At 38.8% G+C, this 21,897-nt stretch overlaps 2 protein-coding genes across 4 annotated transcripts; both read left to right on the forward strand.

Annotated features, from left to right (window-relative positions):
- The first annotated feature begins 11 nt into the window (after positions 1-11).
- On the forward strand, positions 12-20,622 carry LOC117576811 (CCR4-NOT transcription complex subunit 6-like). 3 transcript variants are annotated; one of them, XM_034261879.2, is made up of 8 exons: positions 12-166; positions 1,440-1,473; positions 1,743-1,871; positions 1,929-2,115; positions 2,199-2,374; positions 18,521-18,589; positions 19,276-19,588; positions 19,652-20,622. In XM_034261879.2, exons 2-8 carry the CDS (start codon positions 1,467-1,469, stop codon positions 20,427-20,429), a joined length of 1,659 nt encoding a protein of 552 aa, XP_034117770.1. In that variant the 5' UTR covers positions 12-166; positions 1,440-1,466; the 3' UTR covers positions 20,430-20,622. The 3 variants fall into 3 exon arrangements, with proteins under 3 accessions (XP_034117770.1, XP_034117769.1, XP_034117771.1); XM_034261878.2 differs by lacking the exon at positions 12-166 and adding an exon at positions 373-928; XM_034261880.2 differs by lacking the exons at positions 12-166; positions 1,440-1,473; positions 1,743-1,871; positions 1,929-2,115; positions 2,199-2,374 and adding an exon at positions 17,390-18,201.
- LOC117576809 (putative mediator of RNA polymerase II transcription subunit 26) lies at positions 2,722-6,223 on the forward strand. The gene has a single exon (XM_034261876.2). It carries the CDS (start codon positions 3,600-3,602, stop codon positions 5,697-5,699), a length of 2,100 nt encoding a protein of 699 aa, XP_034117767.2. The 5' UTR covers positions 2,722-3,599; the 3' UTR covers positions 5,700-6,223.
- Positions 20,623-21,897: the final 1,275 nt, after the last annotated feature.

The raw sequence follows: 21,897 nt of genomic DNA on the forward strand, positions 1-21,897 counted from the left end.
CCGCGAATAAGTGCGAAGAAAATATGCAAAAAAAGAAAAGTTTGTCGCAGCAGAGCCACGAATAAATTGCAAAATACTCGAGTTAAACGGAATAATAAAGCGCAAATCTCTCCATAATATCGTACAGTGGCTGTTAAAGCATACGTTGCACAATTTCTTCGTGTTTGTATGTATGTGCATGTTGCATATTTCGCTGTAATTCTAATTGTTTGAGTGTCTGTATGTATGCGTGTATTGGGTGCTTGAGTGTTTGGTTTCTTCTCTAAGTGCTTGTTTTGTTTTGGTTAAAAGGTTAAAAAACAACCACCTTGTGTAAATAACAATATGAGTGTGTGTAGTACTAGATTAATAAACAAGGATTGATGTATTTGAAATCTGAATCAATAGAATATTCATAAAAACAAAAAATTATTAAATGTGAAGCATATATATTCTATATATGCAATTTCTTTCAATTTCTAATCTCTCTCGCTCTATTCTCTGGACAATAAGTGGCAACTCCGCGCCAACATGTATACAAAAACACGGAACAACTATGAAAACGAATCGCGCAATCAAATGCAATAAATGGAAGGAAAACGCGCAAAAAAGAAAAAGCGACCCAAACGAGAAACAACAAGAGAATAAGTATTTTATTTTCGTCGCTTTTGTGCGGTACACAACCAAAATTTCTAGTTAATTCGCGCAATAAGTAATTAGTTTCGACTTTAAAAACAAAAACAACCACAATCTTAACTATTGTATAAAAAACATCTAAAAAAAAAAACGAGTCAACACAATAAGTTTAGAATTCTAAATTGTTTTGGTAAATTAAACGAAGAAGGCGTGAGCGTGTAAATAGGGTGTCAAGGAAAGTCCATCAACAAGAGAACTTTTCCAGAATCAAAATACATATAAAATTGAAATCGTGCAATCAATAAACTCGTAGGTAAATCGTTCGTGCCGTGACCAATAAATATATATCACTTCTTGCAGCAGCTGCTCCTCATCTTTACATATAACAGAAACAGTAGTAACAGTAAACAAAAAAAATACGGGTAAAATGAAAACTCGATGCTAAGCCGCTTTAGCTTTGCTACAATTTTGCATTTATTACATACATATAAAACAATTTACATATATTCGCCGACCCCTTTCCACAAGTGTTTGCTAACGTCATTTTAATTGAAATCCTACATACCCTCATAAGTGAGACACCCACACACGCATATTTGCTCTAGTGTGTGCATACTTACACTGTCACATACACATACATATTCAATATAAGCATTTTGCGCGCGCTTTCGAAATTCTTGGCAACCAAATTTATGATTTGCATAGTTGAAATTTTTGTGTATGATTTATGCGAATGTTTGTCGTCTTTGTTATTATTTATTTCTTAATTTTTTGTCGTTTACTAATACCAATAATAATTCAATCACTTTGTTAATATTTTGCAGAGACGCTTAAATCATCAGGCGGTTATTATGAAAGGTTATGATTTGTTTCAAACAACTTCCCCCAAATTCCCCCTCCCATCCACCATAAAAAATAACATATCAAATTAAATATATACATAAAAAATGTATATATATTATTGTCGTTGTTGCCGTTGCAGTTTGCCTAAGCCAGGTTTTGTCTCCTAACATGAGCCCTAACTTTGCTAAAAAAAAACAAAAACAACAGCTATCATCCCACTTTTTCCCCCATTCAAGCAACGTTTCGTTAATTATAGATAAACTAATAAGATTTTATTTACATAGGCAATTACTATAAAATGTCTCGTAACAAAGACAAATATGACAGCACGAACAGAAGGCAGCAGATATTTCTATCTGCTGAGGATATCGCCGCCGGTAAGAAGACGAACTGGAGCGGTCTCGAGATAACGGGTAAGCGGACTTTATAATATGAAATTTGAGCGTTAACCAACATGTGAACTTTTTCAGGATGTGTTAGGAACATTAGCCCTTCGTTGTGGGAGTTCGAGCATCTGACAGCACTGTATTTGAATGACAACCAGCTGTTGCGTCTGCCAGCCGATGTGGGAATGTTGGTTAGCTTGCGTACACTGGATTTGTCCAGCAATAAGTTGCGCAGTCTGCCGGCTGAAATTGGCGAGCTTATACAGCTAAGGTGAGTAGCATGACCGCTAGATGGCGGCACATCATAATTAACAATTGATCATCATCTGTTTGTCTCTCTCGCTTTTATTATAGGGAACTGTTGCTGAACAATAACTTTCTGCGCGTGCTGCCTTATGAAATTGGCAAGCTCTTTCATTTGGTCATACTTGGTCTGATGGGAAATCCACTGCAAAAGGAGTTTATGAACATCTACAATGAGCCAAACGGGACGACTAAACTGCTCAACCACATGCTGGACAACTTGTCGTGTGAGTACCAAACAAACGAATGGTCACTCTTATTTTGTTTTATGCGTGCGGGAATTTGAGTGTGTGTGTGTGAGAAAGCTCCTGTTTGTGTGGGCAAAAAAGGAAAGCTCAAAACAAAACAGGCGCATGAAAAGAGAAAGTTCTCTTTTTCTCGTTGTTGTTTTTGTTGTTGTAAATGTCGTTTACGACAAGCAGTATTATTGCTTGGTCGCAGGATGCCAAAACGCTTAACCAGTTTTATCGACACCCGATTGTGGGCAATTAAAGTTCAAACTCATGGTTTTCATTTTTTTTTTTTTTTTTGAAAACTCAGTAATGCAAGAGAAGCATCAATTATAATTTAATTGGCTGCAAGCGCCAAAACTACATATACATCCATACATCAATTGCATATGAATTTATATACACACACAATCATAATAACAATAACAACACTGCACGACCTCGACATGCAAAGCTGCTGGACGTTGGCCCGCAGCAATCGACAGCAGCAACCAGCTTTGGTAGCTTTAAAGAGAGCGAGCTTAATGGCTGAGAGCCTAAGCCAGCTGAGAGAGCGGACAAGACAGGCAAAGACAGAAAGAGAGAGAGAGAGAGTGCGATCGCAGACATAGCGGGGGCATCGAACAACTGCTGCGTTTACTGTTAACCGGCAAAGCTTGTGCGCGAATGAAATTGAATTTGCTGCCATCAGTCTGCCACAAGCTTGTCTCGCGAGCGGACGCTTTTATCTCGCTGCTCTGTCTGGCCTGCCTAACGACATACAACGCAAGCGCCCGAAACAAGTTTTACTCATTGCCTTCGCGTCGCGTCGTCTTCAGTCGCTCATATCGTAAGCGTATCGTAGCGTATCGTAAAACTGACGTATCGTAACCGTGTGCACTGCGAACTGCGAGTTGTGAGCTGCGACTGCGCAAAGTGTTTCGTAATTTTCGGCAACAGCAACGGGGCAACACTGTTTGTGCCAGTTTCTTTTGTGGACGCTTTTCATTTCAAAGCGTAGTTTTCGTAGTCTCTCTCTGTGTGTGTGTGTGTGTGTGTGTGTGTGTGTCTGGCAAGTGGAAATGTTTTGAAATTGCCCCACATGCAGCAGCAGCAGCACATGCATTAAGTGTTGAAATTGCAAATTGCAAATTGCAACACAAACGCGGCCAAGTGATGCGACAGGAGAAAAGACATTGCTGTTGCTGCCACCACGTGAGATTCGATTCGCAGCTGCAGGATTATGAGATCGCATGTGACCGTTTATCGTGCGCCCGACACCGCCACCAACATCAACAATATCAACAACAACAACAACAATGCTTGCCACCATCAGTTTGCCCGATATGCGTTGCATGCCCCACCACTACCGCCGACGACAGCCACCTGGAATACAGCAGCGCCAACAGCCTACAGTCTGCATGGCATCATGCCACCCAATGCGGCAGCTGCACCGACACCTCCTCAGCTGGTGGTGAATCAGCAGCGCATCAATGAGTGCGCCGGCATACCGCTCATCTCGAATGCCTGCAACCATTTGACGCCGGCGCAGCGTCAGCGTATGTTGCGCAAATCCAGCAGCAAAGTTTGGCCAGCGACGGCAACACACGCGATGTCCCAATTGGCAGCGCATGCGCAGGGTCAGCCCTTGTTGCAGAACAGCAAACAGCAGCAGCAGCAACAACAGCAACAGCATCTCCATCATCATCATCACCAACTGCATCAGCAGCAACAGTTGCCACAACAGCAGCAACATCACCAGCAGCACTTGCAACAGCCTTGGCCAGCGCATGCGAATAGTTATCATCCCATGCGGCTCAACAACTTTCAACTGACGGACAAATCGCGTGTGCTGCGCTATCAGAACTCGGCACCAGCCGTGCTCAGTACCCAGGAGAAGCAGCAGCAGCAACAATCCGCGCTGAGCAATACTCACAGCAGCAACCACAACAATAATAATAACAACAACAGCAGCAGCAACAATGCTGGCCAGGATGCAACACCAGCGACAATGACGGAGAGCTGCCTGCCCCGCATTATAAAGCCCCGCAAGCGTCGCAAGAAGGATCGCAAGCCGGCCAATGGAGTGTTGCTCAAACTGGACGCGGAAATGCAGCCGAAGTTGACGCCACAAGCGGCAGCAACGTTGCCAGCTGCGGTCTATGCAGCACAACAAACGCAACTGTTGTCCAATTGCGGCAACAACAACTTGCAACAACACGATCACAGTCATGGAGTTTGCTTCTGCCGTGACTGTGATCCATTGCGTTCGCTGTGGGATTATCCATTGCGTCGCTCACACTCGGATGCCTCGTCACAGGGCCAGAGCAGCAACAGCAGCAGTCGAGGCAGTTGCTCCACATCATCGTCGACGTCGTCGTCATCGGATAACTCGTGTGCGAGCTCGATTTGCTCGCAGCAACAGCAACAACAACTGCAGCATCAGCATCAGCATAAGCAGCATGTGGCAAATAGCTTTGACGAGACAACGACTACGGAACATTTTGCGCCCATCACCGGCGACAGCAGTCGAGCCGAAATTGTGGGCGTGATTGGATCTCAACGCAGTCACGCCCACGTTGCCACAACGACAACGACAACGAATACGGCTGCGACAGCGACAGCTTTGTATCTGAGTGATTCGAATGATTCGGGCTATGGCGACATCCTGAGCGGCATGAATATTGCCAACGATCTGTTTGCTAGCTGCTTTAATCACGTTGCAACAGCAACATCGGGTGGCGGAGGAGGAGCAGGAAGAGGAGGCAATGCAATGGATGCGAATGCCGAGACGCTGCTGAACGAAAGCATCAACGAGATTTCACGCAAGCTCATCGAAACATGTGCCGTCAACGAGCCCACAAACGCGGGATTAGGCGACAGCAGCATAGGGAGTGGAAGTGGAAGTGGCAGAGGGAGCATTGCAAGTGGAAGCGGGAGCGGGAGCGGGAGCGGGGATAGTGACAGCTGCTCGGCATCGGCCAGCGACAGTGGCTTAGACAGCGCTGGCAGCTATAACTCTGAGGCGCTTGTCTTCAACTTTGAGCATTTGCATCTGACGGATACGAATTTTGTGACGCCCACAGCAATGAATTTTCTAGTTGACTGCAACAACAACAACAACAACTGCATCAGCAGCAACAGCAACAGCGGCAGCAGCAAGCAACAATTTTATAACAATTGCTTTGACTTGGTGTGGCGTAGCAGCAACAGCAACCACCACAGCGGCAACCAAGTGACAGCTGGCAAAAGCAGCAACAGCGATAGCGGTGCAACCACACCCACAACTTTAATACTGGGCACGGTTGGAAAATTGAAGCCAGCATTTTCCACCATCTCGTGACGAGCAAATAAAAGCAAGAACAACAGCGCTCAACGGCGACAACTGCGACAACGAGCGACAGCAATAACAACGATAAGCTAATCACATAGACGAAATCCAAATCCAAAGCGATGAAGATGGAGATGGAGGCAGGAAAAGTTTTACGACGTCAAACGCGCTGTGGAAATTTGAGCTAATTGCCGAAAGCCAAGTCAAGTTTTTGTATGTGGGTTGGCTTAGGGACTGTGCGTGGGCGTGCTTCATGTATGCGTCGTCGTCGTCGTCGTGTGCGTTGCATAACCGAAGAGAAGAAGAGAAATAACCGTTAACCCACTAATAAAGCGAATCAGCTGGCAAAGGAGAAATTGAATGGAGCCAGCCCCAGCAAGCCGGGGCAATAAAAACGAAACAAAACAAAAGACATTGAAATTAAAGCCTCAACCAGCGATTGGCGATTTGGCTGGCAAAAAAAAAGCAACAGAAAAAAAAAACCTTGCATATGTCTATATATATACATGAAGTATATTTATGTGTGTATATGTATGTGTGTGTGTGTGTGTGCTGTGGTTATATCCACAAGCAACAACTTTCACTTTCACTGCGGCGAAGAGTCTCTTTGTTTTTGCGCAGACAACCGACAACCACAAAGAGCCAACAGCAACAACAATCACAACGTTGACGACGACGATGGCCAAGACGAAAACTCTTATGCAGATTTTTAAGCAAAAGTAATAGAAATCGTGTACACAGATACACAGATGCAGATACAGATACATTCACGCCGCTGTAGATACATTTGAGAGACTTCTATATTAATGCTTGCGAACAATGTTTTGTTATTTGTGCATAAACAGCGAGCTTAGATTAACTTTATACTAGTACTACTTATCGACACACAAATAATTTCAACGAAAAAACAGATTGAAAACAAAGTTAATCTCACTTGCACTCAAATTGTTTATTTGGGCGGCAAATTTGATTCACTTTCTTTCAGCGCATCAACAAATTTTGTATGTTTTACTTTTTGACCTCAATTATTTGTCTGTCTGAGCTAAACATTTGTTTATATTGCGATATATTCTTAGCATTAAGCTACGTTCCTAATTAACATTTGATTTATTGTTATTATTATTAACGTTTTTTTCTCATTTGGGTTTATAGTATATGTTTTTTTCTGCTCGGTTGGTAATAGGTGACGATTAGTTTTTATAAAGCGCTACAACGTGAACTTATCTAGCAAACTAAGTGATTATTTATATATTGTACATCGCAACTATTATGATTAATATTAATTTTATGATTTATACCTAACTATATACGCAACGATCTCGGGCGCCAGCTGCACACGCATTGAATGAATTATTCAGATCATAATCATTAGTGTATATCTATATTAATTCATTCAGTCATGAGATCATACATTTTCGTACAGCTTCGAGTGCTTGACTTTTGAATTTATTCAGCTGTGTTTACATAATTTTACTTAATTTGTCAAGCACTTAATAATTTCAGTTTACTGAATTATTCATTGAAATACTTTTTGGTGGCGTTTACGAAACATTCACTATTTCTATTTTGATTCATTCTGAGTGCATTTCATAATTATATTCAGCTGACTTTTAAATTTATAATTCGTTCATTCTGTTCATTTTCCATTTTCAATTCAACGCAGTTTTTTCTTTTGACTCAGTTAGCTGAAGGTTAAGGTCGCCGCTTATCAATGGTTGAAGGTGCGTTTCTAATTTGTATGCCAACTTCCTCTAATTATGCCAAGCTGATCACTGAGCATAAAATCTAAGACAACAATAGCAGCAACAGCAGCAGCCCTAGTTACCTGCTTATTTAGTAGTTGGCGCCGAGTAAAAGTTTTCGCCTTTTTTAATTAAAAGAAACTCACGAGTCGGCCACTGAAAATTGCATTGCACTCGACTCGAGAGTTTTCTATGGTGTTTGCTGTTGCTGCTGCTGTTGTCGTTGTTGTTGTGGCTGGCATGTTGGAAAATGTCACAGTTTTCCACGATCACGTCGAGAGTTCCGGGCATAGCCCGGTACGGAGCCGGCGGCGGCTTTTGTTACCATTCCCCACATTAGAAATTATTGCGAGTCTAACAACTAATTTATTTAATTAAGATTTTCACTAGCTCGTAAATTGTAATTGTAATTGTAATTGTGTATTTGTATTTATATGTTATTGTCTAGTTAAGCAGCGTTTTTGCACAAATAACAAATTGATGGCGTTCTTCTTACACTCCATTCCAATTTTAATGTTTAAGCACTTTTTCTTAAGATTTATTCATTGTTATTGTGCTCACACAATACGCCGGCAATTATTATTTATTTTGTTTAAGCATGAACCCGAGAGAGCTCAATATACAATTTATATATATACAAATGTATGTGTGCGTATGTGTGTGTGTACTATAAATACAAACAAAAGCAAAAAAAAATCAGAAATAATAAAAACGATTGTAAACAAGAAAGCAAAAAAACGAGTAGAAGAAAAACTGATTACTATTTTGATAGCCCCGAAAAGAAGGTTTGTTTCCCTCGACAAAGTCGAAAAGATTTCTAATGGAGCACGTTCGAGTTTGTTGTCTCGACAGTTTGAAAATAAACAAACAAATAGACAAATAAACATACTCTACTCTACTCTACTCTCCGAGGCGATCTTTGGGACCGAGCCAAGCTGCACTTGAGAGTGAACTTTCCAAACATTAGCCCGCGACTCGACTCAACTTTTTTTTTTCAGCCACCCGAGTTTGAATTGCTGCGCAAACTTTGAACCAGCTAACCAATTGTTATTGCGGTTTGCTGTTTGTAGCTGAGCCAAGCCGCCGCTACCTTTCACCTGGTGTCGCTTCTGCTTCTTTAATTGAATGCGCATCTCTTTTGCTGGCTGCTCATCTCAAGCTATTGAAAAAAGAAGAAAGAAGGAAAAAAAATTCGCAGTCTCTCTGCCAAACCGCTGTAATAACCGTAACTGGCAAATTAATTTCTTTTTGTGGGCCACAAATTGCTGGTCATTTGGCTAATTAATGTCTCTATTTTAGGGTCTCTCAACCTCAACTTCAACGTCGCGTTGCGTCTCTCATCTTATTCCGTCTTCTATTCATTTTGCACTCCCCGTTGACTTCTGACCAGCTCGCTGACCGGCGCTTTAAAGAGCCCGCTTATATTCTAAGTTGCTTCTTTCAACACAAGCGACATGGCATTTGTTGTTGTTGTTCTTTTTTTTGTTGTTGTTGCCTCTTTCACAACCTGGTCGTCGTCGTCGTCGTCATCGGCAGCCGGCTGTTTGCAGTCCGGCAATCGTTCAACCGTTTGGGACGCGCGCGTTGAGTGGGTCAGTGGATAATTGGGTCATTTGCAACACTGTTTGCGCCATCACGCCGGCTACAAACGAAGACAGCAGCAACTGTGGCAGCAGCAACCACAGCAGCAATGGCCAGTGGCTAATGTGTTTGGCTGCGTCAATAAGTGCGTCGTCGTCTTGTCCACATCTTCGGGTTCTTGTCTTCAACACGGCACATTTCATCGTTGGCCACACTTGCTTCATTCTTAACTCTGGCAAATTTAATTGTTATTGCTGTTGCCCTTTCGGAAATGTTGCTATCGAGGTTTACGATTAGATAGAGTTCTGCTGGATCGTTTCCTATCTTCTGACAAGCTTTTCGTTTCACAAATTATGCAACTTGAGATACTTTATTACGATACCTCGCGCAGTTACTGTGAATTGAACTTTTGAAGCTTTGACTTGAGTCTTTAAGTGTTGCTTTTCATCTTAAGTGCTCTCAATGAAACTCATTTTCAGTAAAAAATCCCCCATTTTATCAACTCAGTTTTCAATGCTTTATTGTAATAACTTGATCATCTAAATGTTTCATAAACGGAAGACGAAAAAGCATATCCAATTATATTCTATTGTGATTTCCTTAAACTTGAAACTTTCAATTTTGTTCGTTTTTATTATTATTATATTATTTACTTCAATAATTCATAGTTATGCTATTTGAAACAATGGTGTCTGAATTAATCTAAAGTTTTTCATTATTACCAAAATAGTATATTTAATCTTTAAAGTTAATTCAAGACTTTATTAAATAATCTTAATATAGAAAATCTTGTTGATTATTTCCATTATAAGTCTTTTTAAAGATTAAACTTTAAAGTTAGTTCATGATTTTTTTTTAGAGATTTTTCTTCATATCTTCCAAAATTGTTAGATATTGCCTACAAACTATCGAACTTTGTTTTTATGCTGTCATTGTCTCTTTAAAGATTTTAATCTTTTTAAATTAAATTTAGTTCATAACTTTTTTCATAATATTCTTCTCTATTAGTTCAGTAATTCTTAGCTAGCCATTGCTCAAAATATATAGGAATTTATTGATTATTTCTCTCTCTATTAATTTTTTTTACATTTAAATTTAGTTAACGAAATTTTAAAATATTCGAAATAAATTTACATACATTTTATTACTCCCCCAACAGCTTTCTTTCTTGGAATTTTACACACACTAATTGTTAGTCAACAAATGCAAAATAATGAAATGAATATTCAATGTTTTTGCTTTGGATTTTCTCTGTTTTTTTTGCTGCTTACATATTTTTTTGTTTTTTCATCTTCTTTGCCATTGTTTTTTCCCAGCTTTAATTTGCAATTTTTCGCAATTCAATTGCATTTTCAATTTGTTGCTTCATTTGATTGACACAAACATTTTCCACTGAAATCGAAATTGAAAGTTTTTTATTTGTTTTGCCGGGTTTTGCGTTCAGTAGGCCACAGATGCAAGCAATCGACCCCCAGAGTTCCAGTTCTCCAGACTCGGAGTCCCAGTCCCAGTTTTAATTCCATAAAAAAAAACACAAAAAAAGGCTAAACGAACCGCAAAGAGTCTTGGCAAACCAAATATAAAAAGAAGAGAAAAAGGCCAAATGTCTACGAAAAAGGTTACGCAAAATGTCAAACAGTTAAGAATCTAACGGCCACAAATGTCATTATTACATTTATTTTCCACTTTTAATGTCGTCTGCTGCTGTTGTTGTTGTTGTTGTTGTCTTTTAGCTATTCTTCGTTTACTCTTGTACCTCGCTTTGCTCGCACATTTTCACAGACAATTTCTGTTGCAGCTCGTCTTAGACTTCACCTTCCTCCCTCTTCCTCTTCCTCTTCCTCTCCATCGACGTCGTCGTCGTGCGCTGAGTAACAATACCCATAAAGTGCTACTTGGAAGTAGTCGGTACTTCACTTAGTTATAAGAGCTTGTGTGTCTCTGTTTGTCCGTCTGTCTGTCTGTCTGTCTGTCTGTCTGTCTGTCTCTCGTGTCTGTCTTTGTAGTGTTGTTTGGCTTTAATTTTAAATCACAGTGCACAGTGTCAGGTTGTATGTGGGTCGTATATGAACATAATATGTTGTCGTTCTTCTCTATGACCCAACTAACTCTTGTGTTCGATAAGCGCAAATTTCGCAGAAGAGGAGAAAACTGTTCGCTATGCAAAATATTGGCAAAAGATGACCATGAAAGAAGTTTATTGATGGACATTTTTAGTTTAAATGTAACTTATAAATTGAAGAAACCCCTCTATTTGTAATTGATTATATAATTATTGGAAAATATCATCTAAAGAGTTTTTAGGGATTAAAAGAATTAGCTAGCGATAAGATTTATAGAGAAGCAAAGAACTTTTATTGGAAACTCAGCTATATTGAATAAATTTTATAGGCACACAAGTACTTTAAAGGAACCCCTTCTATATTAATAGTTTTTTTATAGCAAAATATGATGAAAGAAAACTTTATAAGTAAACAAATTTGATCGGTAACGTTGCTTTTACTGAAGTATTCAATTGATGTTCTTCACAAATCTTATATCGAAGCGTCTTCTCAAGACTTTAAAAGAACTCCCCTTAATATTAGTAGTTATGGAAAATGTCTTAAGCTACAGATAAACTCTATATAGAAGTAAATAAGTAAAGAACTTTTATTAGAAAGATTATTTTATTAATAATTATGTAAAAGTCTTATTATAAAATATCTTTAATTGCAGTTAAATCTCTTTATAACTTTAGAAAATAGCTCTAGTTGCAGTTAAATCTCTTTATAACTAAATCTTATAAATAAGTTAGGAACTCCTATTGGAAACGTTGCGTTACTGTATTCTCTTGAATCTTCAAAGTTCTTAGCAACCATTAAAGAACGTTAAACAAATGCCCGCTGCCTTTAGTAATTATTATATTAATTACACTCATTATAAAAATTACTTTAATTTGTATAAATTATTTATAAGCGTAAGCTACGTGTTATATTTGTGAACTAATTTGCAAGCTTTCGACCCATATACCAAATGAAGTGGAAAAGATAGATAAAAGAGCTGAAGACGGACTTCTACTGAATAACTATGAAAATCAGGTAGAAGATCTTGAAATAAATTATGTGTATGTGCAATATCTTTTTGTATTAGGCAAGAAAAAAAAAGTACGATTCATCTTGGGCAATCTGTGCAGATTAATTAAGGTTAAACCCAACGCTTCGATATATCAAAGCAGATAAATACTTTTGCGCAAATAGATAATAATACAACTAAAAGAAATGATGGAGAGAGGCTAACAAACAAAATAAAAAAAACACCGTGTAATAAGCGGCAAGAGCTCTAAAAGATGTGACTATTCATGCAGATTCTCAACAACGCGATGGTCATTAGCTTTTCAAAAGGGGGGTGGGGTGGAAAGGGGGTGAGGGGAGAAACGAATCGGATTTATTGCTTTTGACGTAAGCTGCGAGTTATGAATGCTGGTGGAGTCAAGCAACTGTTTAGGGCCACGTTTAAACGCTCTTCCGAGACTCGTTTTGTTCCCTTTCGCAGATGGTGTTAAAATTTATAACTTGGACAACAAACTCTGTTTTTTTTTTTTCTTCTTTTTTTTAGCGGCTGCTGCTGCTCACGAAATGAGCACAACATGAATTAATTTTTAACGTTTTGTCTTCTTCTTCTTTGGCTTCTATTTAGGTTTTGTTTTTGTTGTTTTATGAACAAATTTTTGTTGCTTTATGTAGGTTTATTGCCAGACACTTTTGTTGCAGTCGATGACAGCAGCAGTACTTGTTGTTGTTGCTTTAACTGTTACCTAATCGTTTAATTGGCTTAAGCCAGTTTCTGCTCTTTTATCTAATTAAATTTTGATGACAATTTATGCATTGTCATCAATTCGAAGTACAGCAGATGATTTACTAGAGCACATGGCTCTCGCAACCGGTATTTATAACTGCAACAACGAACAAACAAAACACAATATTAGTGCCAAAAAATATCAGCAACAAGACAACAACAACACAGCAATAATAATAATAAGTAATAAAACAGCTGTTAACTGAGTCATTAATTGGGAACAGAGGCGTGATCAGAGTCGCTCTCTTAACTGTTTTTATTTTTTTATTACTCTTATTATTATTTCTTTTCGGTTACGAAATGCGAGTCTACAGTTTTGTATTTGTATTTTTGCGCAGTCATTGCTCGGCTTTTTTTTTTTTTTTTTTCTTTGGTTTGACTCGTTTCCGTTTCGCATAATTGGCCCACATTTCTTATGAATATGCAACAAAAATCGGAAATGTTTAACTCATATTATTGTTGTATACATTATTATTATTATTACTGTGTCTGAGTTTTTTTTTTTTTTTTTTTTTTTTGGTGGTGCGGAAGTGGCGCATAGCCCGGTTTTCGTTTTCATTTTCATTTTGTATTTTGTGCTCTTTTTTTTTTGAGTTTTGAGTTTTGTATGCGCCGCTTTGCTTTGGGCTTATCAAGGTTGTTGTTGCGTAAAAGGAAGTGCAAATGATTAGAAAGTTGGACTGGGCCCGGGAGCTAGGCTAAGTGCTCGCACCTGAGCTGCATACGAGGGCAACTTGATGAGTTGATGAGTTGCTGCAGCGACTACGCAACTTGAACTCGCCCAAGAGTCAAGAGTTGCTTAGTCAAGTTTAAGGGTTGCCCTCGCCTTTAAGGTGCAACGCGAAAGGCAGCCTCAACAGGCAGGCAGTCAGGCAGTCAGCTTCTCTTGTGCTTGCTGCCAATGTCAGGCACCAGAGTTGGAGTCACAGTCGCAGCTTGCTTTCCAAATGGGGGAGAAAGTACGCGCAAAAGAGCTGAAAGTGGATCAGCAACAGCAAAAGGAAAAAAAAAAATAATAATAAACGTAACCAAACCGCGTGGCAGCATCGCGTGAGCTCCCAGACGCAGATGCAGCCACCGCAACATCATCAGCAGCAGCAACAGCAACGGCGACAACGTCGAACGACGAGAGACTCCTACAAAGAGCTGACGCGATGCTGTCGAAAGAAAGCCCACGCCAATGCGTCGCGTCTCGTCGCCGGCTGAGTTGCAACACACAGACACACATACTGCCACACAGCATCCTCAGCAACAACTTGCAACCGAGCAGCAACTCTCCACACACACACACACACACTGAGTTCGTGTTGTCTGCATAATCATGCTGTGCACTGTGCACATTTCAATTGATTTTCCATGTGACGCAGCACAAATCTGTGCCTCTGTCTTCGACTCCAGCTTGGTCTTCAACTTTGAATATGGCGCTCACGATCGTCAATCGTTGATCGTCCAACCGTCGATCGTCGATCTTCGAGAGAGTCGGCCAAGTCAGTAAGTCAGCAGCCAATTGCTCCACGAGGTGTGTTTATTGAGTAAATCCCCAATTAACTAAGCAATTTGTTAATGATCACAATTTGCTTTATAACAATTAACGTTTAGCTGACATAAAGAGATCGCTTTTATAATTTCAGTTAATAGAAATTGGAAAATAAACGCACTTTTGTTTGAGTCTTAAATGCTCTTTATAAAAAAATTGATTTTAAAGCACGGCTAATAAAATTCCATGTAATTTGATGTCAGGCTTAAAAATTATAGTTTAAAGATAAATAATAAAATTCCATGTAATTCGATGTAAGACTTCAAAATTCAGTTTAAAAATTAACAATTAAAAACAAAATCTATAATACGCCTTATAAAATTCCATGTAAAGATAAATCATTTTCAAAAAAGACAATTTACAATTATGTTTTTTGAACATTATATTGATAGGCTTTAAAAATGTATTTTTAAGTACTAGATTTCACAGAATTTTATTAGAAGTTTCTTTTACTTTAGTTTAAATCATTTTAAAAAAGAAAATCTACAATTATATATTTTTTAACATTGTATTGATAGGCTTCAAAAATGTATTTTTAAATACTAGATTTTACTGAATTTTATTAGACCTGCTTTAAGTTTCTTTTATTTTAGTTATCAATTTTGCAATCACAGTTTTGACTTACTCGAAATTCAGGTGAATGAACCAAAGAACACAAATTCTCACGTGGCGTATACTTAATTGTATTAATTGTATACTTAATTCGTATTTCCGTGCATTAATATGGCGAATATTTAATTGTCACGTACATATACACAATTCTTACTCAAATTCGTCATAAGGAAAATTTAATCGTTAGCTAATTTTATGAATATAAATGTCAGATAAATTTAACGCCTTTTCCGATCGTTTTGACATCTTAAATAAAATAAGTTAGTCAGATTTTTGGAAAGAGATGAAATGCAAAATTGAAGTTGGGAAAGCACTTAAAAAAGTTAATTAAAAAAAGCTAATGTATTCTCATTTCTTTGTAGTAGAATAAAAGTTAAAATTAACTTTGCGAAACTTTTATTTCTTAAATTAAAAAAAGTTGGGAAAGCACTTACAATAATCAATTAAAATGAGCTTATGTGTTCTCATTTCTTTTTAGCTTAACCTTGCAAAACTTTAAACTCTCTTAAGTTTTCTTTTACTAGTTATTGCGAAACTTGACTTTGTTTTGGTATAAAAATCAAATCGAATCAAATTGAATATGGTGATTAAATAAAATAGCATATAACCTCGAGACATTAAAACTTTAAGCACTTTTACTATTACTGAAAAGGCAATCGAGCTTTTTTATTGGTCGCTATTAAAAATATTGCCGCTGTTGCGCTGAATGATAAGCTCCAGATTTTCCAAATTGATTTGTGCGTGTGGAGAGAGGAGGCTTGTAATTGATTTGATGAACGACCCTCGTGTGCTTTAGTTGTGGTTGTTGCTGTAGTTGTAGTTGTAATTGTAGTTGGAGCACTGTTGGCCACTTAACACTCGACAATGCAGTCGTCCACGATGCAGTTGCTCTTGTATATTTGTGCATGAAAAATGCTGCTGAACTGGTTTGCGTTCGCAATACGAGTGTGTGTGTGTGCTGTGTGTGTGTGTGTAAAGTGGAGTGTGGTGTTGTGGAGTGGATGGTGTGTGGAGTGCACCTTAAATTCAGTTTCATTATTATGATTTCAATGCAAGATTCGTTTTAGTTGTGGCATCGTCAGCTCAGCGGCAACGGCAGCGACAACGAAGTGGTTGCTGTCGCGAGTGCAGCAGCAACAACAACAACAACCAAGACGATGATCAGCAATCAACTGGCGCGGCCAACGCCATTGAACATTGGCAGTCATTTGCGGTGCAATTGCAATTGCAGTTGTAGTTGTAGTTGTAGTAAAAAAGTGGTGCAAATGAAACGGGTTATCTAATTGCAGCTCAAAGTGTGGCAAGTGGCAAGTTGACTTTTGTTTTCTATTCAGAGCGCAAGACACTTTGCCTCATTGGCCACCAAACCAACGTCGCCATCGCCATCGTTGTCTTCGTCTTCGTCATCGCCATCGTCATCGCATGTTGTGCATACGAAATGTTGTCTAAGCCAACAGCAACAGCAACAGTAATGCTTTTTTCTTCTTATTTTTTGAGACCCCTTTTTTGGGGCCTACACAGGGGGCGATCAGCGAGCAGCAGCAACAACAGCAGGCTCGGCTCTCAGTGACTTGGTGTTGTTAATCGCACCAAATTTCAATTTGAATTTCACTTTCTTTTTCGATACGCTCACTTGGGTTTTTGCCTTTCGAACTTTTGTTTTTTTTTCGCTTTTTCGCTTTTTTTTGTTGTTGTTGTCGTTGCCTCTCTTTTTATTTTCTTTTGTTTCGATATGCAGCACACAGGCAACGACCATGAAAAATGTTTTGTAGAAAGGGCTGTGGCAACATGAGATCTCATATCTATCAAATGTCACTACATGCAACTTGAAGAGTTTTAAATTTATAAAGATTTGCTACAATTATATATTGCGTTATATCATATAGAAAATGTGCTTTCCTAAACGTTTCACTTTCAAAAAATGAAAAAGGAAAAGGTGGCAAGCTGCAATTGGAAATTAGAGTTGAAAGATTGTTCAATTTCCGCACAGCTAAAGGAAATGGTAACAAAAGTAGCTCTTAAGTGAACTTTAATTAACAACGCGCGTGCTTATGTAAAAAGCTCAGCTTGTTTTCTCCCTGTCACAAGAGTCTTCTTCTGTTTTTTTTTACTGTGTGGTCTATCACTTTGCACCCATCGTTGACTTGGCTAATTTTTTTATTTTCTTCCATTTTTAACCAAAAAAAAGTTGGTAATAATTATTCATACATAAGTGTGTGGGCGCAAAGTGTGTGGCGTCAGTAAAAGTAATTTTGTGTTTCTCTTTCTCGTCGTCGAACGTTAGTTGGCATTGAGTTTGTTGCCTAAGTCATTTAAATATTCCCAATTATTTTTGCTGTAATAACATTTTTCTTTGTACATCAAAAATACAAGCAACACAAACACAAACACGAACACAAACGCAAAAAACGTAGTTCACATTTTTCGTTTTGTTTCGTTATTTATTAAATAATTTGTGTTTGTAGTAAAATATAGAGAAACAGCAACAGCAAATAAGTTGTACAATTAAAATGCAATGAAAACGTAGTTAATGTGCTCATTAAAGGCACAACAATAACAACAATAACAATCGGAGCTGAGCTAAAACAAATCACAGTCGCCCATCAGCAGAAGCACCAAGCAGCAGCAAGCAGCAACAACAACAACAACAATACCAACAAAATTATGAAAAATCACAAAATTTATTAAAAACAAAACAACAACAAAAAAAAAAAATAGTGAAAGTTTTTCATAGTTGTTCGTCCGACGTTTGCACAAAATTAACAGAAAAGCGAGACACGAAAAACGAAAAACAATCGTAGTGTCTTCCCAAACAACCAAACAAAACACACACAAGACACACTTACACTTACACATTAACTAACACACATACAAAGGGGGCACAGCAAACACACATTAAAAACAAAAAACAATTGTGTACACATTTCATGAGAGCGAACCTGAGCACAAAGAGTGCGCGCGATCAGCTGCTGAGCAACAACAACAGCAACAACGTCAAGACAACAACATCAAGACGACGACATCCTCGTGGAATATGTGAGAGAGTGAACTACAACAACGGCTAATCACAGTTTTGCCAGTGAACGGGTGGCACGCGTTGTCGTCGCCCACCCGCACCCGCATCCCCATCCTCATCCCTATTCTCATACGCATCCGCGCTGCAGCGCAAAGACGCAGACGCATCTTGTCGGCAGCTGGAGAAACCCAGGTAGAGAGAGAGAGAGAGAGAGGGAGATAAGCTTTTGCTCCCAAGCAGCAAAAATAAATAAACTAAACAGCACAACGACGACGATGGCGACGTCATCTGCTGCTGCCTCTTGCAAAGGCGGAAGCTATTTGATTGCTTTTGCATGTCACTTTCACCGTTTGCGAACACAATCACAACAGCAACAACAACTACAGCGACTACAGTATGCCACTGGGGTGTTTGTCTGTGTGTGTGTGACTGGCGGGTGTTAATTTTATAAGCTCCCTTTCATTGCAAATACCCTTACTAATTGTTGCTCTCTTTTTCTCACCTTTTGCAGTCACCGTCAATCCACCGCCGCAGAGGCCATGGTTGCCACTGGCCAAGCCTAACAAAACGCGACCAGCCTGTAAGTAGAACAAACTATAATATGACACCTAGATTAACATAGGAAACAATTACTAACAGCTAATAGCTGTTACCATTCAATTCCAGTTTAGAATATGAACAGTCTCAGTCTGTCTCAAGAGACTCTTCGCCGATAGATTTTGCAATAATAGTCATTAAAGTGTGCATAAATAGCAGGAGTTCATTTTTGTGTCACGCCCTCTTCCGTCAAAAAAGAAAATCAATTTTGCTTGTAAATCTTTGCTTCAATTTGATTCATACTAAAATAGTGTATTCAACTGCGAATTCGTTTACACTGCGATAGTGTATTCAACTTAAAACATGTTCAAGTAGAATTACTTTATTGTAAGTCTTTGACCACAACTGCGAATTTTGTTTACACCACGATAGTGTATTCAGATTAAATTAACATTAAGTAGAATTACTTTATTGTGAGCGTCTTTTACCACAATGACGTTAATTTACAGAAGAAATTCTTTTTTTTAAATTAGTTTTATTTTGGCATGTTGGTTTTTGAAATATTTGAATACATTCTTAACGAAGTGTCTCAAAGATGATCAAGTTGTAGCTCTCTCAAGAGATATACATATTTGTTACCGTATAATTAGTTATTATTTTTTATATATATCTAAGATTATTATATAATTATATATATGAATTCAATTGTATTATTTCACTTATTTTCAGGCATTTTCACGGTCATGTGCTACAATGTGCTCTGCGATAAGTATGCGACGCGACAAATGTACGGCTATTGTCCATCGTGGGCACTGAATTGGGAGTATCGCAAGAAGTCCATTATCGACGAGATACGTCATTATGCGGCAGACATTATCAGCTTGCAGGAGATTGAAACGGAACAGTTCTATCACTTTTTCCTGCCCGAACTGAAGAATGACGGTTACGAGGGCATCTTTTCGCCCAAATCACGTGCCAAGACAATGTCCGAGGTGGAGCGCAAGTACGTCGATGGCTGTGCAATATTCTTTAGGACATCAAAGTGAGTGGAAACTTAGACTTTTACTTGGAACATTACTTAACAGAGCAATTATGTTCTTTTCAGATTCACGCTGATTAAGGAGCATCTCATTGAGTTCAATCAGCTGGCTATGGCAAATGCAGAGGGCTCGGACAACATGCTGAATCGTGTGATGCCCAAGGATAACATTGGGTTGGCCGCTCTGCTGAAGGTGAAGGAAACCGCCTGGGAGCCAATGTCGGAGGTGACACAGATCTCACAGCCGCTGCTCGTGTGCACCGCCCACATACATTGGGATCCCGAGTTCTGTGATGTCAAGCTCATTCAAACAATGATGCTGAGCAACGAACTGAAGACAATCATTGACGAGGCCAGTCACAGTTTTCGTCCCGGCCACAAGAATGATTCGAACAGTGTCCAACTGTTGCTCTGCGGTGATTTCAATTCGTTGCCCGACTCGGGTGTCGTGGAATTTCTGGGCAAGGGACGCGTTGCCATGGATCATTTGGACTTTAAGGATATGGGCTACAAGATGTGCTTGCAGAGATTGCTGTCGAACGATACAAACGAGTTTACGCATTCCTTTAAGCTGGCGTCCGCCTACAGCGAAGACATTATGCCACACACCAATTACACCTTCGATTTTAAGGGCATCATCGACTACATATTCTATACGAAGACGGGCATGGTGCCGTTGGGTCTGCTGGGCCCTGTGTCCAACGATTGGTTGCGTGAGAACAAGGTGGTCGGCTGTCCGCATCCGCATATACCTTCCGATCATTTTCCGCTGCTGGTGGAGCTGGAGCTGATGCACACCGCCAGCCAGCAGGCACCACCCAATGGGCTGATTAATCGGCGGTAGCAATAGACACGACGTGGAAGGCCGGCGACAATGTTGACGACGACAACAACGACAACGACCACACGGACAGCTACTGGCGGTGGATCGTTGCATCTCAGCTATCGTGGATGCAGCAGCAGCAGTCGCAGCAACAGCAGCAGCGGCAACAATAACACCAGCAATCAGCAAAACAGCAACAAAACCAACAACAACAGCAGTAACAGTAATAGCAACAGCAACAGCAACAATCTCCGCCTGACAGCCTCCCATGGATCGATACGCAAAGCACACAAAACCCCATCAAATGATTGAGTCCAAACGAAAACCACCGACCAATCAATCAATCAATCGAATGAATTCGCAAAATAGTTCAGTTTTTAGTTTAATTTTGATTCTGGCAATGATTACAACAAAAAATTCCCCCCCTTAAATAAGTTCCCAAAATGACGAAGTTGTAGACGAACCGCCGCCCTTTTTATGTGGCGTTCTTCATTTGAACTCGCCGGATACATCAGATAATAAGGAAATCAAGTGTTTGGTGTGCAAATAGAGAGAGAGACGAGCGGAAGAGTCTTAACACACAATTAACACGCCGCGTTTCTCGTTTGATTTTATCCATTTTTTAATTTCAATTTTAGCATCTAATAAACTCTTTAAATACACATACATAATTTAGATTTCTGTAAAATCACATTTAGCATACCTCCTAAGTTGACTCATTTCACATTAAAACAAAGACTCAACACACACATAACACAGGAATACATATAAAACATACAAGATATACAAATAAAACAAAGTTAATTTTAAGCGAAAAATGCAAAAGTTATGCTAAAACTATTTTGTAGAAATAAGCGAAACACAACACAACAACAACCATAACAATTACCATAAAATCCAGAACATAAGAAACAATTATTTTGTAAAATTAAGCGTAAACCATAACAAACAAACAAACAAAAAAGAATTAAAAAACAAAAGATATACTTATTTCGCAAAACAAAACAAAAAGCAAAGAAAACAAACAAAAAAATACAATTGATTGATGATTTTCAAATTGCCTTAAATTCGCAAACAATATCTGGGCCACATACATTACGTAGACATATACATATTTAGAGTGAAGAACATGATGTACATTCATACATAAATACATACTATAAACTATACATCGTATATATCGAAGAGTGGTGGCAAAATGAAATTCGCTCCCGCTCGGATGTTAATACAGTTTCAAAGTCTGCAATGAACTAACAATTACAATAAGAATCAAATTAAAAAAAAAAATATATATATATATAAATATATAGAATTCTGTGAAGCCCATTGTTTAAGTATGTATAAAGAACAGATGATGATATTGACAAAGAGAAAGACGAAGATTGAAGAGACCGAGAGCAGCAACAAATTCTAAATATTGTTAATGCAACTATATAGTATCGTATAATCAAAGATAAACACCAAACGAAGAAACAAAACACATTGTTCA

This window comes from Drosophila albomicans, chromosome 2R, assembly GCF_009650485.2.
Source record: "Drosophila albomicans strain 15112-1751.03 chromosome 2R, ASM965048v2, whole genome shotgun sequence".
Lineage (NCBI taxonomy): Eukaryota > Metazoa > Arthropoda > Insecta > Diptera > Drosophilidae > Drosophila > Drosophila albomicans.